At 35.3% G+C, this 18,601-nt stretch overlaps 1 protein-coding gene and 1 long non-coding RNA gene across 2 annotated transcripts; both read right to left on the minus strand.

The window, feature by feature from the left end:
- Positions 1–25: 25 nt before the first annotated feature.
- Positions 26–10,574, minus strand: LOC147483833 (kinesin-like protein KIN-12E). The gene is made up of 22 exons (XM_086576395.1): positions 10,446–10,574; positions 10,015–10,170; positions 9,849–9,932; positions 9,598–9,716; positions 9,341–9,454; positions 9,007–9,099; positions 8,142–8,231; positions 7,945–8,015; positions 7,720–7,794; positions 7,501–7,588; positions 6,455–6,513; positions 6,308–6,371; positions 5,383–5,448; positions 4,801–4,959; positions 4,611–4,715; positions 3,866–4,101; positions 3,210–3,279; positions 3,058–3,108; positions 2,915–2,968; positions 2,655–2,714; positions 2,445–2,524; positions 26–2,125 (listed from the first exon to the last, which is right to left on the minus strand). Exons 4-22 carry the CDS (start codon positions 9,691–9,693, stop codon positions 217–219), a joined length of 3,540 nt encoding a protein of 1,179 aa, XP_086432521.1. The 5' UTR covers positions 9,694–9,716; positions 9,849–9,932; positions 10,015–10,170; positions 10,446–10,574; the 3' UTR covers positions 26–216.
- Positions 10,575–15,820: 5,246 nt separating this feature from the next.
- On the minus strand, positions 15,821–16,974 carry LOC147483834 (uncharacterized). Its single transcript, XR_015206671.1, has 5 exons — positions 16,866–16,974; positions 16,608–16,788; positions 16,294–16,323; positions 16,082–16,174; positions 15,821–15,836 (listed from the first exon to the last, which is right to left on the minus strand). It is a non-coding gene; the product is annotated as an uncharacterized LOC147483834 (long non-coding RNA).
- Positions 16,975–18,601: the final 1,627 nt, after the last annotated feature.

Below are 18,601 nucleotides of genomic sequence, written 5' to 3' on the forward strand. Positions count from 1 at the left end.
CTCACAACTTTGGACTGCAACCTGATTCTTAAACCCGAGTGTCATGTTAGTATGAGCTAGAAGTTTCAGAACAAGGAATGTAGAGTGAAAATGAGAAACTATTTCCATCTAATAACGTGACAAGCACTCTATAAGCTCTAGAACATGCTGAACACACTTCAACTGTTTATATCAAGTTGCTATTAACAAAATACAGAGTACGTGGATGTGAAGAAACTATTTAGCATCACCAAGTAATGACTCCGCTTCCAAAACAGACATCCGAGCCTCTTGAAGAACTTCTTCAAGTTTCTCAGATATAGACCACGACTCATTTTCCTCATTAACGATCTTAAAAAAGCTCCTTGTGTTATCCAGTAATTGAGCCTTATTTTGGTTTGCAGTAACCATGTTTGCCTTCAGTTCCTCAATGTTGTTACTCTCACTCTGCACTTCCTGTTCCAGTATCTCTATTTCACGGTCCTTCAAATCTGATTCGAAGACACACTGATGACATTCAACAATCAGCTTTTGCACTTCATCTATCCCACTCTCTGACATTTCTTTCAGTACTTCTCTCTCTTCGATAACAGTCTGATATGCGACTTCCATCTCCTTCACAGACTGCGTACCAGTCAATATAACACCTTCAACTGCTTCAATATCAGCCTCAAACTTCTTTGATTTCCTCTTACGATCTTCGATTTCCTTTAGCACGAAACTAAGCTTTTCTTTGTACTGCTTCATCTCTGAATGCAGCCGGGTTCTCTCCTCTTCAGCTTTGAGTAATTCAGTAGCTTTACAATCAAAGTGCCAGTTTCTTTGTGCTGAAATGCTTATTTTGTCCAAATTTTCAATCGTAAACAAAACCTTCTCCGACTCCTTTCTTAAATTTTCCTTCTCAAGTTTGGAATTCAAAGAAGCAAGGTACTCTCTTAATTCCAGTTCAGTTTCTTCAGCCTTCCTTATAGCAGCCCCATTTTCGGCCCTTTGAGCCTGAAGAAGAACTAAAGCTTCCTTCTTCTTGATAACATAACCATGGGAAGAATCAACTCTTGCTCTTGCCCGAGCTTCTCGTTGTTCCCAGTAGACGATTGAGGAGGAGAAGTCTGATGCAGAAGTTTTTAGAGCTACTAACTTGTTCTGCGCAATATATTTGTTGTTCTGCATTTGAGAAGAGATGTGTTTCAGACCTGCAATTTCTTGCTGCTTAGCCAAAATGCTTTCCTCTGCAACTTTAATTTTGTCTCCGAGTATATCTACCACGATAAGCATTCTTTCAAGTGAACTGAAAAAAGGTAAAGCTTCAGCTGCATTTTCCAGCTTATCACGTGCATTTTCCAGCTTGTTTCTAGCCATAACTAGGTCTTCTGAAACTTCCACCTCTTTGAACGCATATGGCCTCGTTTCATCTTCAGAACTCTCAAAATGGGTAACATCTTTTGCTTGTGCTTCAACCTGGCTTTCTGCATCTGCGATGGGATCACTAGGTATACAAGACTCTTCCACCTCAATCAAACCAGTGATGCCTGTCTCCACTGACATATTTGCCTCACCAGTCATATGTGGAAGCTCATCAAACTTGTAATCTCTTCCTCCATCCACTTCAACAAGCTTTTCTGGACAGTCAAATTCTTCTTTTATTTCACTATTGCATTGTCCAGAAGAGAAGATCATTCTTTGATACTCATCTCTCTCCTTCATAGCTTTCTCATATAGACCCATTAGTTTTTCATTTTCTTCATGCAGATCTTTAAGTTGATCAGCCAGATGAATGTGGTGATTATCAGTTTTTTGTAATTCAGTATCTCTAACCTTACTGACTTCAGCAGAAGCAACTTCATACAATTCAATCAGTTTCTTGTTGTCCTCAATTACTGCTTTTAACTTCGCACGGAGATCATCATTCTCCTTGGCCAAGGCAATTGCTGTTTCATGAGCTTCTGCTTCTTGTTGGCTTGCAGCAGCAATTGCATCCACCATGGTTTTAAGCTCCATCTGATCATTGAAAGTAACATCAGATGGGTGATCATTTGTTGTAGAATAAGGTGGAAGGCCAAGCAGCTGGAGTTGCCGCATTTCTTCGTTGATGTTACTAGCTGATTTTTTCTCTTCTTCTAGCTCTATTACCAAACCTTCAATCCTCCTGCAAAATTTGTGAAACATAATGAGAACAATTGGTATGTAATTTGCAAATTAAATTACGTGCATTGCCCCAGCCCCCAGCATGTGTTGTTTTCATTAGTTAAATTACGTATGGCCCCTGCCAATGACTTTCAATTAAACCTACTGCAAAGACCACTGCCTAGTTCAAATCAAAGCATTGTCTACACTTCATGAAATCAGAAATATCGGTATAGTTCAATGCCAAAAGCATCTCCAGAGCTTCCAAGTGGCTCACACCTACCAGGAAGAAAAAACTCTACATGTTATATGAATGAATTTTTGACTAATCAAACTAGGACCTTTCTAATATTCCTTTCTCTTCGAGGAAGGAGTTCAGTTTTCTTTGTAGTGTTTCCATTTCACTCTGGTTCTGTATAGCCTGCAGAACAACAATATCAACAATTAATCCAAACGAAAGTTGTGTTGAAATCAAAGAAATTTTAACCCAATATAGGTTGAATTTGAAATATGGTTGCGCTCTAGTATGAATATTGTAAAGAACTACTAACCTGCAAACGGAGGAACTCGTTCTCCTCTTTCATAGAAGAACGCCATGATGATCTTGGTTCCTGTGGTAAAATAACCGATAAGTAATATACAACTAAGGAATATACTTCTAACCTAGTACATATATGAAACAAACTAAAATATATAAATATAAGTTAAGAAAATTATTATAAATTGAAGGTGGACAGATTTGAGAATACTTCATCTACAGAGAAATGTTTTAAAGATAAAGAAAGGCAGGATACATTCATCATTGCCATACCTTACTCGATGTCAGAAGACTATCCTCAAGCGCCTCCAAATCTGAACTTTCATTCTGGTATGTGCAAAAGTACACCTTTAGGACAAATGCTATAAGGATTGACCTTAATAATTTTCACTCAAAAAATAACATTAAACCCAAACCTTTCCAGGATCTGATTCATGCATAAGTTTCCAATCCAATGCTTCCAATAACTGAGTGAAAGAATCATGAAGAGACACAGGGAAGGGATTAAAAGAAATGTTATGCTAAACGAGAAAGTACTATTGGTCATAGTAAACAATGAGAATTTCACCTTATTCTGTAATGTCATGATCTGTTCACTCATCCTTTCACGCTCTCCTTCATCATAAAATGACTTAAACCTGATAAATAGAGTGCAAACCAGTAGCAAAGGTAAGAAGAAGCTTTATCCCTTAGGGTGCAAATTTTAAATATAAATGTGTCATGATGTTACCTCCTTTTATGATCTTTCATATTCACACAAGACCAGGAGTAAGTTTAACATAACTTCACAAATCTATTAAGCTATTTCACTGACTCAACAGTGAAGTACCTCCAGATTGTATTATGTTTAAATTGATATATTATCTATAAGTATATATGCTCTTATAAACCATCAACAAATCATTCTACAAAAGTGTCAAGAGTTTGACAGAGAAAAGATGAAGTTCACTGTTATTTTGAATCAACTCAAAGTTTATATTTCGAACTTCTTATGATGACCAAAACAGCTTAAGCATTTCCTTAAACGAGTATCAAAACAATAAATAACACTATAATAGGCTAAAGATGTCAAGATACAGGACATTGCCGACTAGCAAAGTCGGTAAAACCTTTAGGTGATGATAAAGAAAAAGATGTCAAGATACAGGACATTCACAGTACTTATCACAAAAAATAAATAAATAAGAATGCAGATTACTTAAGTGTTAACATATAGTAACTTGCCTTTTAAGTTCTTCTTTAAGCTGCAAATTTTCCATGGCAAACCTTGTCACCTCTTGATTCCGGTCAACCTGACCACGGAGAACCTCTATTTCCTTCAGATATTCCTCCTTTTCTTGCAAAAGATGTGTCTCTGCTGAAATCTTTCCAGAAGCAACTGCCTCTAGCCTCTTTATTCCTGCTTCACGAAATCGGAGCCTCATTTTCAAACCTTGAATTTCTTCTTCCCTTTTTTTGGCCTGATCACCCATAAAACCTTGATTACACTAAATTTTCAGAATATATATATAAGAGATTGAATAGAAGCTGAATGCAAAAAGGCCATATTACCAAAAACACAAATTGTCAGGAGAATACCAAAAATCCAGAATAACTATCACTATGTGAGTACACAAGCATGCACATGTATTCAAAGAGCATTCAATTTACTACATTCCACCCTGGCACTCAATCTGTGTGAATTTACAGCTTCAAGGTCCTTAGGTGCCCAAACATGATTTTATCCCAATCCTCATGGAGTTAAAGCTTGAATTAAAGCTCCAGCAGTCGATTTCTATGTGCTCATTCGCACAATGGAACATATGTGAGAAAGACAAGAAATTCACAATTATGCATGATTCTCAGCAGACAAAGCCTGCAACACATTTCTCTGTCCCTATCCCTCCTATAAGGCCAAGCCACTGAATGTCTATGTACTTATCTACTTGTACAGTTGGGTAAAGATCAGCTATTTAAGTTCAAAATTTACCAATTGTAAAGCTGCCTGATTCTCAGCAGCCAGTGCCTGCATAGCGATTTCTCTGTCCCGGTCCCTCCTAAAGGCCCCAACAAGAGCAGTTTCGTACTCTTTTTTCTGAAAAGGTTGTTAAATATCAATAATTGACCACAAATTTGTACAACATGGTTTCCACAATCTTTAAAAACAAAGTAAAGAGTACCTGAGATATCCTTTTATCAGAAGTTAATGGACTAAATGATCCCTGAAGTGCTTCCCACTTAAACGAGCCTGGAGATCCCGGAAAGCATATGGGCCCACTATCATTTTCCTTATTTTGAGTCCCCCCATTAACTAGACCATGTAAGCGGCTTACTTCTTTCTGATATAATTTCCAAGAAAAATGAACTATGAGAATCCTCAAACCAATCTTATAAAAAGCAAAAAAACATACAATTGCATGCGTAGAACAACTTTCACAAAAAAGTATTTGATCGGTAAGAGTTGCATCTTCTAAACCACAAATCACAACTTACTGCATTTTCTATCTCAATGTCTAAGCATATACTGTAGTATCCCACGCCACTCAACTTATCAATTGGACTTCTATACTTCTATGTGAGCTAGTCCAACACATTTACAAGAAAAATTGCTAGACTTACAATTGTGTCTGATTAATTTAAACTAATTTTCACAACATATAATCAACAATTTTGACTATTTGAAGCCCTGATTCCACACTTTGAGAATACCAAAGTTGGCTTCCATTCCAAACTGAGATAGAGAACAAGAATGGCATCAGTACCTTAAGTTGTTGAATCTGAATGCGCATGGTGAGGACATCTCCAGATGCATCTTCATTTACAATTGCCTGCAAATCCAAAGTTAGTATGAGTCTACATCGAGCATTATTCAATAAAAAGATTACAAGAGTCAAGAAACTAAAAGCACGAGGAACCAACTTTCCACTCTTCAAAGATAACAAGGGTGAAAATACATCATCCGTGAGGTCCATCACACCTAGAATTCTTCTGGCCTAGAAATCAAAGCCACCAAATGTCCTAACCTATCTGAAAATAAATTGACTTTCGTGTGGATGACCAATACAAGCTTAAATTTTCAGACAGTACTTCGAGAAATTCAATAGGCAGAGGCTACACCTCTTTGCATACATACAATAATATGATAGAACTTTTAGACTTAATAATAAAACAAGGATTACTAAAACAAAGTAACTGAATTTAAGTTGGTTTAAATTATTTATTTATGTTTACTAAAACATGAACACACCACATTTTTTTTTGGATCCAAGGTTCAGACACATATTGTATGTGATATTTTTAAATATTTGCAAGGAATATAGACACACCTATGTCAATGCAAATCTGAATATAAGGTTCAAAAAATTTAAGGAATCAATGCAAATCTATAACAAAGTTTAAGAATAACTTAAATACTTAATTAATATACTACCATTGTGACATGGTCCTAACTCCTAATGAATCAACTAGCCTTGTTACATAGACCTAAGCACCATACCCCTAGCTCTATATAACATTCGATACGAAAAGTAACATAAAACTCATTGGTGCAAGTGAACAAACCAAAGAGATAGAGAAGAGGATGAAAAAGGAAAAAAAAATGCACTATAAGTATGCCATCTGACATAATAAAATGATTAAACCATGACCACAATGGGAAAAAAAACATTGGTGCGGAAGAAAACATACGTTGTTCTTGATGAACTTAGCCCGCTGCGCAAACTTTAGGGTGCTCAGTGTCTCTAAAGAACAGCTGCAAATCATAGTAACGAAGATTAGGTCGTGAAGACATCAGTGTCTAAATTTTATACTTTACTTGACAAATAGAGCACCGACCAATTAGATGGACTAATATTTGCAATTATAGTAGTTTTTGAATTCCCCCCTAGCGAATCCTGAAGAGAAAAAAGAGTCAAATGTTTAGTAGTTGACCTATAGTAAACACCTAAATACTGTGAATACACCCAGTTCAAACACATGAATGTCTGCTATGGACATATTTATAGTACAATTCCGACTATAGACATAGCCAATAGTTCTGTTAAGTGTTAACATAACCAATAGTTTTGTTACAGGTGTTGTAACACTACAGTTCTAGCATAATTATAAGTAGAAAATGAATACTTGTGTACAAAATTATTCTAACTGTTTCGTAAACACTTGACCTTAATAGCAATTCAGTCGTAGTAGGTTTCAACTAATTGAGACAGCCTCTGATGTTAAAATCTTAATAAAATTACAAACTAAGTAAAGAAGTAAAACTGGTGTAGTTTATTTATGTTAAGATATAACATACTCCAGTAAATCCATTGTATTATTTATCCCCTGCAGGTTCTCAACAAAGGTTAAATGACAAATCATAATAACAATCTGATCAGGCCCAGGACCCATGTTAGACTGCAGATATACCCTGGCCATGGATCAGAGCATATTCAATAAAGCAATCGACTCTCACATTCATTCTTCATTTTCTAAACCAAGTACCTAAGTAATATCACAAGTATAAATGCACATGTAACATCAGAGTTTGAAATTCACAACTTCACAATAACTACCATCTTTTAAGAAGCAAAAGGAAGAAAAAAATATTCCTTTCCCACAGATAGTTTACAATAAGGAACTACATAATATAAAAGATGTTTTTCTTTTAACTTTTTCTATAACAAAAGAGTGCCTCAAGTAATTGTAATTCTACTTGAAACGAGTTATAGCATGAGCCTTGCCCTGTAAATTTAATTAACAAATATTTGCTGACTTTCAAAATACTAAGTACCTGATTTGATGAGCCTTATTATAAACACAAACTTGATTTGACAGACAATCTGGTTTGATAAAATTAAGTGAAATTTTACTGTATTTAGACAAAATAAAAAATGCACTACCTGGAGCAAAAATGTCAGCTTCGAATCACGATATGGTACATGGAGTGATTTCCCATTCGATAAATTCACCAAGTTCATTATTACAAGTCTGCAAACATAAAAACATACTCAACTTGAGATCCTTAAAGATAAGAAAACCTGAATGAGACATGGGATAATAAAAAAGTTATGATATGAAGATTGTGATAAAATCAAACATGGTAAGTCAGATGGACAAACCCCAATGTAGAAAGCGACTTGTTGATGTTGGTGGCTTCCTTAAGGCGTTCACCTTCAGCACCTGAGCTTTTCTGCCTGTGGCAAGACCATTATGCAAAAACCAACGGCAGTAGTGAGAACAGGAAAAAGTTACCCTTGTCTAATTTGTCTGTCATTTAAAACAAAAAACAAGATGAAGAGGAGGGGGGTGGGTGGGTGGGAGGAGGACTATCAACAGCACAATACCTCTCTGAACCAGCCAAATCCACAAGGTTAAGACGAGCAAATCTATGATGAGTAACACCTTGGGATTCCCACTGCAAACACTACCATATTTCAAAACTCTATTTGTAGACAATGAGGATTCCATGTAAAAGTTGATGAAATAATATCCTTAAGACTACAGTTCATACTGGGAGATATTATACAAAGCAGTTACCCACCTTACTCTCAATAATACAGGTGAAAACACTATGAGAACGGCTGCTTGCCCGATTCATATTAGTGGCAGCAACCTTTCTATTTGCTGATCCCTGCAAACATGAATAGAACATTCAGTCTATATAGTTTTCAATTATATCTGCCAATAAGGAAGGTAAACTGGCCATTATAAGTATGTGATGACAACAGTACACTAAATATGGAGTGGACCAGTATTAATTAAACGGGTCTGTCCAGTATGTAGGTATGAGAAATATAAGGAGGAGATAGACTGTGAAAATGTAAATTTATGGCTGAAAAGTACGAAAGGTTGCAATAAACAGAACAAAAGAAAATGAAACGAAGTACCAAGAAGGAGATGAAGAGCATTACTGGTGGTTGGTGGGTGACGGCTTATATTTACAATTTATAGTGAAAGTAGCAGAATTTTTTAAAAACAGTAGTGGCAGCGGCAGATCGAAGACAGTGGTGGAAAAGGTGAGATCTATTTCTTTTGTTCTCATTCCTCAATAGCAAATCAACCCAGGAGGCCAGGACTTTAAAAACTTAAAAGTTTCAAAAAACTTTTCTCTGATCCCAATATGATGCAAACACAATTGCAATTCAAATACTCTACCAATTTTCCAAACAAACTCAAATGTAATTCGTTCAATTCTAAATCTACAATCCGTCTAAGGATGAACCAAAACATATCTTTTAATCCTAATCGAAAGAAAATTCCAAATTTTAAACAAAACCTTAAATAAAAGTATAAAACCAATAAACAAATAACTATTCCTAGATAAACAAATGAATAGTCAATTTCCATCTAAATATAATTTCATAGTAACTACTGCAGAAAAACATGGTAAAGTATAGAGGTAATACTTGAATAAGTTGTTGAATAACATCCCGCGCACATGCAACTTCTAATTCTGTGAGGTTCTCAACATAAACACCTTTCTTAGAATCTTCTCTTATCTGCAAAGCTCCAACAAAATTTCTGGTTAAGTTTTGCAATATCAATTGAAGTAAAAAAGGAGAAAGAAAAAGAAGGCGTAAACTACATTAAAGATCCAAAGTACAACTGAAAACACATTGCACCAATACCTTGGAACAATACTATCACTAATATATTTATGAAGAAAAGGACTGTCAAATAGTGAATCCCGACAAAAGCAAGAGGTAATACCAAAAATGATTTATCAACTTTAAGCATTACCTGCAAATTGACAGAGGACGGGTCCAAAAGGTCAAGGATCTGTTCATTGTAGATTTCCAGAAACGAGCATTTACATGTGTATTTCAGCTTTTCATCTCTACGAGACTCTTTCTCCTGAGACACACAATTCAAGCATAATGTCCATTAAAAACAGGTTTCTTCAATAAATAAATAACAGCATGAGGCAAACAATGTTAACCTCGCATATATAACTAGATGACCAAGACAGATATGAAGCTTATGTTAAAAGAACCTACCTTTTGTATTCTTGAAAACAGATGCTCAAAAACTCTAGGAGTCATCCCACAATTAACACTATGTCTTCGAGTGCCTCCCTCAATGTCTCCCAACATTGTGTGGGTTTTCCACTACCAGTCTGCAAAGAACTAGCTTTAGTAAATAATATGTACTAGTTTCAAACTGAAAAACAAAAAATTAGCCAAGGAAAGGGAAGCAGCCAGTGTCCTTAAAGAACAATGCAATGACAAAAGGTAATGTGGAAAGTAACCTGTCCATAGGCAAACATGCAACTGTTATAGCCACCCATGCAATTCTCCACCATAGGCAATCCAGCAACTTTGAATAGGTTTTCCTGTTACAAACATTACTTTAGTACTAAGGCTACATAACCACTTACAATATCAAAATACATATAAGTGAATAACAGACTTAACCTGGGTAACATTCTCATCTGCCACATGATCGAACGTAAAACGAGACTCCGGAGGCCCACTCCAAGTAATTGTTTGACTACTATCCTGTCTAACACATTTACTGTTGCCTTGTATTGATACTTCGTAATTGCTTAGAGGACGTATTCTAATGATAACCTGTACATAATATCAAAAAAACGACAAATTTATCACTAAACAGCATTACAGGATAGCAACTCTAAGCTTGTACAGTTGCCGACTAGCAAAGTCGGTAAAACCTTTGGGTGATGATACCAGAGGTCTGGGGCACGAACCCCGCCAGCATCAAAGAGTTACTGATCTCATTTAAAACAGGCTTACCAATCAAAAAAAAAACTTGCACTCCAACATTATATACACTAACCAACAAATAAAGTAAACCCTAATAAATGAAGTAAAAAAAGAGTATATACCTGCACATTATGATCTTTCCAGAAAGATAAATCTTCTTCCAACTCAAAACTCTGAACACTATCATGTTCTTCTACTTCATCGAAATTTAATGAAGAAGAAGAAGATTTAAAAAGAGTATCTTTCGAAACAGATTTCGGTATAGCCGGTGAATTATCTGGAGGTTTGTTAAACCCAAATCTACTTCTAATTGCACTTGCTGCTTCTGAAATTATCGGCATTGAGATTTTAGGGTTTGGAAAATGAGAGAGTGAGAGAGATTTGAAATGGGGGAAAAGAGGAAGGATCTCCTTTTTTTTTTGAAAAGAAATGTTTTGAATTTGTTAGATCGACGGTTCAGATTGATTTGAGTAAACGGTCATGATAGTAAATTATTATTTCAAATTTGTAGACCGTTAATAAAGTTGTTAATTAAAGACCTTGTATTGGACTTGGGCCGGAATGAGATAATTGGATCGTCTTTACTGTTTAAATAAAGCCCGGTCCATCTATATAACAAATAGATTCACTTGTAAATAGGGGTGTAAAAAAGGCCCTCAAGCCCTCGGCCCATAGGCCGAAATAGCCCTCAAATTTAAACTCTCATGCAATTTTGAGAGCTGGATATGATAAGGGCCTAGATGTGAAAACATGAGGCGGCTCTCAGCCCGACCTTCAAAGGCCCACATTAAGGCCCTCACAATTTTCTATGTAATTTTATTTATATTTTGTTAAAAAGTACGCAATTGTATAAATAGCAAAATGAAAATTATGTTTTGCATATGCTAGTGATTTGTGTGGGCTCTTCCAACGTTACATGAAAAATCTAGTTCAAAATAATAAATTGTTACATTGTCGGGATATGAACTCAGGTCACTTCTTCATGTATATATAAGCAAGAATAAAATGTAAATTAGAGTGATATGATATGATTTTTTGTATATGATAATGAAATTTTCAATCAACTTAAATTAATCAAACACAAATTATTTTACAACCTACAACACTACATATGGGCTACAACCTAAATATTTCAAACCTTTCGGGATATTAAGGTGGGGGTGACCCTAAAGTCAAAGATAGAATGGGTCGGTAGGGTCACAAGTCTAAATCTCAATCTCTAAGGGCATCTCCAATGGGGGGTGTAAACCGTATAGAGTGGAAATTTTACACCTCAAATATCAAAAAACTCTCTCCAATGGGGGTGCTAAACCGTGGGTAATAGTGTATTAGCTAATAGAGAGTGGGAATTCCCCTCGCTAATTAGTTAATAAAAGCCCGGACGTCACTTAAAATAACGGTTTAACTTAAAACTTCGGACGCCACTTCAAAACGTTTGAAGCTTTAAATCGGACGTCACTTGGAGTGACGTCCCAATTTAAATTAAAGAGGGACCCTACGTCCGAAGTTTAAAATCTATTTTTTTACACTCTTCCATTTATAAAGTGTAGATATTTATTAATTATACAATACTATACAATTAGATGTGTAAAATCCTAATGGCACCTATATAGGTGGAGGTTTTTTATTGGAGATTTACCCTAAGCCCTCTTTAAAGGCTTTAGGGGCCGAGCCTATATATATTTTCTTAAACATCAGTTTTAAAACTCATTTATATTACAAAAACATACAATGATCTACAAACTCAAAGTCCCACCAATCTAGTAATAATCCTAGATAAGTCCAACAATTTAAAATGCACATCCACAATCTAATGAACTAAAGTACATCGAGAGTTCGGAATTTGTTCTTCCTTGTACTCAAACCTCACTAAAATTACATTTAACATTGAAATATATATACAAATAATTATATTGTCATTTTAAAGGAATAAGTAATAGATATAAAGAAGAAACATAATAGCTTTTGTTAAGGGCCACGGAAGTTGTTAAATTATTTCTAATATCATAAATTGTTTCCATAATAGATTCAAACAAATATAATATTATCTTTCATCTAATTTAAAAGTGATTCAAGCTTTGTATGTGGAAATGAAAATATTGGCTTTTGAACAAGTGATGGAGAAAAGTTTGAGATTACAAATGTCATTTTTCTGACAAAAGTTGTTTTTTGGTTTCTATGTTACAAATGTATGCTCTGTATTTCGCTTTAATAGTGTGGAAGAAAATCTTTAGTTCTAGACTTGGCTTGGATGTGAATAAAAATATAATTCATAAGAAGCAAGTGAGAAAAGAAATTGAGAATAATAAGTTATGGACTTTGACTTGATGATCAAATGAATAAAGTCTTATTTTTTATTAGATTAGTGCTCATTGTTCTTCACAGTTGCTAAGTTGACAAGTTTTTGTTATATAAGACAAGTTATTGGAAGTACATTTAGGTGTAAGTGATAAATTACAAAGGACAATGTTATTTTAATTGAAAATATTTAACAAATAGTTGGACAATTATGATATGTATATTTATAGTGAAAGTGTGAAACAAGGCCGGACTAATGAGGGCTGAATTAGGGTCGGGCCTATGTTTTAGAACCTTAGCCCTAGTCGTACCCTATAAGGCATTACGGTCGGGCCGGCCCTACCCTAAACTTTGTGAGGGCTTTAGTTGTGAGGGCTTTATAGGGCTTAGGGTCGGGTCGGTCAGGGCCGGGTTAGGGTCGTTAGGGCCAAATTCCCACCCCTAACACCACATCATATTTTTGTCTCATATACATTTCTTATTGATTCATAAAATACATCAACACATAAAACTTAAAAACGAAACTTTTGAATTTTATCATCTTACAAATTTTAACCAAATTATTAATTAAGTACACTAGCAAAATGCACGTGCTCTGCACATGAATGACAAATAAATCTTATTGGAACGTACATGAATATGAACACATGTACAGTTGTAATAGATATACACTCATCCGAATAAAAGGGGAAAATTAATATGTATGACAAATACTTATTTCGATTAAATTTGATAGTTTGGCATAACTTTTCAAACCTCTTTTGTTTGAAAATGTTGTTAATAATGAATCTTATAAAGCAAGTATAATTACTTGCATATTCATTTCGGATGTGAGTTTGCATTGAAATAGTTCTACATAATCCAAAAGAATAGAGGGCTTGTTGCCTCAACAAGTATCTCATGTTATCTTCAAACCACTTGTTTCGAAATTATTTCCTCAGTTATATAATCCTCAATATGGGCTTGTCAAGATGATGTTGTGAGTGTGCCATTGTGTTGACTTGAAGTATTACATGTGCCTCCACATGAATCAGTTATCGGACCACTCAATGCTAAAGCGGGATCTTTAAGCACAACATATCCCATCCTCTAGAAATCTAGCATTGGAAAACGAATGACCTTCCTCGCAGATTCCCTGCACAAAAGTCCCTCCATAAATAAACCATATACATCTTGGACCAACTTGGAAAAACAATTAATTTTGCTCAATATACTTGCAAGAGTGAATCACCGGTGAACAATGGGTTATTAAGAAAGCCTTTCCATAAACCGGCTTTCAAGTCTTCGGTGCTACTCATAGTGGTTGTCCCGACTGTCAAATATTCAGTAGTATTCAACAAACAACTCCACCAAAATAATCATTATTTGAAGCGGGAAGAAATCGAAAAGAAGTCCATGGAACAATTGCTTACTGCAATTGGAGCTACATTGTTGGGACCCAGCATGCGCCCATGGTTGCCCAGCTTGAAAAGGAAGAACTCCTTCAGCAGGTATACTAATACCCGAAAACATCAAATATGCGCCCCCAATGATAAAATGTGATACCTTGCCCCCCTTGAGCATAAAAACTAGCAGGAGTTCAGGCACCTTCCAGAGTGCATAAACTGCAAGTTGAGAACAGGAGTCACAAGGGTGTCAAGCTAAGGCCTAAATGTATGGATAAAAAGCAAACTCTAGAGAGTTGCATGTAATATAACATAGAAAAAATATCTATATATCTATATATATATATGAGAGAGAGAGAGAGAGAGAGAGAGAGAGAGCTCTGAAGTATTAGCTAACGACTAAGTCTCCTCTTAACAGGGTAAATGTGCTTCCCTGTGAACACTGACTAACAAATGCATTCAAATAAATAATATTATAACAATAACAATTACAAAGTTAAAAAGTCGTCCAAATTGCTTACACTAAGAATTTTCAAAATATGATGTGATTTTTGAAATCATTATGGGCCGATTGACAATGTTCATTCCCACTACACTACTTTCTATTGCAAACAAAAAAGATAACAAAATACAAATAGATACCAAAAAAGATCACCTTTTTGTTGAAATAATTACCAAATTAAGGGATCAATTTCCAACTATATTATTTCCAAACAACTAAGGGCGTCTTTGATAGGTGGGAATAAACTCCTTGCGAAACTTCCACATTAATAGGTTAGGTCAAACTCTTGATTTTGTACAAACTTTTCACAACTCAATAGTCTGCAGATTAGAGCTCTTTAGTGGTAAAAATTGTCCACTAATATCCATAGGATTTCAGGTTATAAATAAGTGTGCAAATTGTACTCCCACAAATCGAAGTATCAAACACAGCCTATATTATGATACAGAATCATGCACTCATGACCACTATGTATGATGGTTCTCATCAGTTCTCACTCACCAATTACCACCCCAGTCACTGGCTTTAAGTGTGGATGGTGGGAAGCTATAAAGACTCCTCATAAGCAATCATGCTACCTACTGTTCATGAACAATTTGAAACAATATTGGTGTGATACCTTTGTCATACTCATGGTAGTACTTGTTAGGTGAACAAGTAGTTAAAGATGCACAGAAACAATAATAGACTACATTTTGCTTTGTGCACCTTGTGCACCTTGGTACTTAGTAGCAATTGGAGATGTTACTGTGCAACCTTAAATTCATCTTAATATAGTTTATACCATAATTTGACAATATCCAATCTACAGTAAGAAAATAAGAATGACACAACACCGGTTCAAAATTTATGGAAAAAACACAACCGTGATACATACACAATCAATTAACCAAAAAAACCATAATTACTTCTTTGATAAACAAAGGAAAACTGTTAGAATATTCCAACGTACATTTACTTGAGATGACGAAGAAGAAAAGCTCATATATAGACTACCATCATAGCATGGAACTAAAATGTGGCCACTATATATTATTTATTGAAGTATAGAACTAATATTCCAAATGAAGCATTAACAAAAGATGTACCTCTGGAAAATGCCCGAGGGCCAAGGGCCAACAAAACCTGCCGTCTTGAATCAGAACGGCAAAGGGTGTCATTAGGGTCCCATAACAATACAGTTCAAATAAGAGTAATGTTTATCGTGGGCCCTACATTAAAAAGATAGAGATGGATAGGTATACCGGAAATCCGCATACAGTTCCCACAAAACCCATAAGAGATCGCCGATTGTGGAGTTGATGCAAAAGCGGGACTATGGCATTCACCTGCAATCAAAAGTACTGATCTGAGGCACTATCGTTCAGCAGCAAAGGATCAAATAAGCTAAGAAATTGGGGAGTCATTTGACTTAACACATTGGATGTAGTATTGTGAAAGCAAGCTCCAGGAAAAGCGAAACAAAAAAGTTTGATAAAAGTTTGACAAAAAAAGAATGACGATATGTTTGGACTTTTGTTGTGATTATAGTTATGAAGCTATAATCACAACAAAAGTCGAAAACCTTGCATACCTAAATGTTAAAAAAACTCCCCACTTAAGCACCAAAACCTATCTCGAAACAAAGGCAATCACAAACAGAACCTCGTCCAAACATAGCCACATTCTGCAGCAAAGTATTAAGGAAAAACAAAGTAAATATCAAAACCATACAATCTCTTGCTACTGAGTTTATGCTCGGGAGAAGCTTTAGAAGTACCCCTAGAGTAAGAAATGTCATTTTACCTTCAAACTCTAATTCTCTTAAACATGTATCTGCAATTCAGGCATGGTAGAAGTCAATCTAATTTGCATTTCAGAACTTGTGCTTGTAAGCATATTTCAAAATTATTGCTCTGTATAATTGTAACAGCACACGCATCGACTACGGGAATGATGAAATAACATATACATAGCTTAGAGCGTAGCAATGAAGATTCGGCGACACCACCGTTACAACTTACAAATAACAACATTCAGTTTGAAAGAAGACATTGTCTGGTCGACTCTACCTGCAGTTCAATGTTCCATACTCTTAACCAAAACTTAGTGCCATATACCTTTGGGATCATTAATGGCTTTTGATTCAGCACAGCAAATCATAAGAACCTGTTGCCTCAAGGATAATCTCAATATAGATGGTGGATCATGGTCATTTAATTTGTTGAAAAAAGACCGAGAAACCAATCAGTAGATATGACCATCACAAGTCCGCCATGTCCTTCTTTTACGTTGCTAAGCCTACAACAAATCCTAGAAATTGATTAATCAGGTCTTCCAAGCAAATCTCAAACTGAATAATAAGTTCTTTTGGGTACCTGAGACTTAGATACCCAGGCAAGTTCAGCTGATTCCTTTTTTCTGATACTATCCGAATAGACTTGTAAAGATCGACATGAATCAATAACAATGCTACTCTAGGTATTGTGGATTTGAAGATTCGCGCTATGTTAGTAGCTAATATAAACGTGATAAAAGTAAAATCCATTAGAGAATTTAGTCATAACCCGATTGAAGTGGTTCATAATTTTCAAAAGTTTCTAGAGTTATGAGCCACCGCAACATTAGGTTCACTCTAAGGTTTGATAAGAATCTAACGGGAAAGGCTGCCCCAAGTACTACTTATAATGATTCGCAATAATTGCAGCATATATAATATGGCAATCAACGAACTGGATAAATATTAGGCAAGTGTGGTTCTAGGTCCTACAAAGGTACTAAAAAAGTAGTAAAGTGTTTGTATGAACTCAAAGATAGCATCCAAAACCAATCCAATTACAACCCAATCGAAAGCATTTATTGTGTGCAAACATATCTTCTTTCAAGTAAACAATTGTCCGGGACCTACCTCTATTTGTAGTGGGCCTAATCAAACTTCAAGGAGAGAAAGAATGGTTTACTTTCGAGGAAAGCGAGAACCTCTCTGTTAATTTGGTTGGTGTCATTAACCACTTTAAAACGATCTAGTAAATGCTTTACATCATCACCATAACTTTGGTTTCTTAATAATTCTATTTCATGATTTTCCTCCCCATTCGTACTCATATAGTTTCTAGCCATGAATTTTTAGAAGGTGGAATACTTAGGAATATAATGATAAAAGGATCTGGTCTAAGTTGCACTTTTCTTGCTAATGTCCCTAATGATGAAAATGTCCAACATCACAAGTGCATTCATTGATGATGAAAGGAATGAATTAATAACTCCAAAGAGAAAACAAAGGCAATCTTAAATATTACCGGCTTTCTATCTATCAATAAAACAAAACTACTTCTTATATATATATAGGAAGAACTCATATATATAGAAAAGCTTACCAGAAAGATACCATATACTAATTACTAAACTTTCTTAACTAAAAAAAAAATACTATAATTCTCAGAGTATATTGAATTCTATACAATAAAAAAGAAACTTGATGAGAATCTCCAATGGTGCATATATTCTGCATATGGTATATACTATGTGCTGTGGGATCTCCTATGGTGCTAGCTGCTCATTTGTAGTGTAAAGCGACAACTAAACACGACGATGTCAAGAGTGATTGAAGAGTTTTTATTCCTTGAAAATGCTATAGAGATGCTACATATGAAGTTAAAAATAACAGACAAAAGAGATGCAAAAGCATGAGAAATACCTTTGGTTACGCGTCCAAGCTCAGCTCGACTACTCAAGAGAAGAATGAACAAAATGGAAGGGGACTGTGTGAAGTATTTTGTTTTTGTTAAAGATTGCCACTCAACATCTATGACATTACAATCATCACTCTTTGCTTCAAACTCCGGGGCAAGATTTTTCAGATTCTCGAGTGACACTTAACAAAAAACAACATAATGTAATATTGCAGCAAATGCGGTATGCGTTAAGGGTAGCAATTGATCATTACCATTCCTATGCAACAAAATTAAATAAATGAAAAAAAATCAGGAATTTCATAGTCAACATACAGAATGAGAATATGATATATACGAGAAGAAAAACAAAACTACAATGACCGACCTCAAATAGAACTTCCAGAGTCGGCTAAAAGTTCTATTTCTCGGTTAATGTTTAA

Source organism: Coptis chinensis, chromosome 8 (genome assembly GCF_015680905.1).
Source record: "Coptis chinensis isolate HL-2020 chromosome 8, ASM1568090v1, whole genome shotgun sequence".
NCBI lineage: Eukaryota > Viridiplantae > Streptophyta > Magnoliopsida > Ranunculales > Ranunculaceae > Coptis > Coptis chinensis.

Bases quoted from the DNA above. Each gene is read 5' to 3' on its own strand.
- LOC147483833 (XM_086576395.1), bottom strand. From the start codon at position 9,693: ATGTTGGGAGACATTGAGGGAGGCACTCGAAGACATAGTGTTAATTGT. The intron at 9,455-9,597 runs GTAGGTTCTTTT...TGTGTGTCTCAG, and splicing joins TGTTTTCAAGAATACAAAAG to GAGAAAGAGTCTCGTAGAGA. The intron at 7,795-7,944 runs GTATTGTGCTGT...GTCTTGCCACAG, and splicing joins GATTTGGCTGGTTCAGAGAG to GCAGAAAAGCTCAGGTGCTG.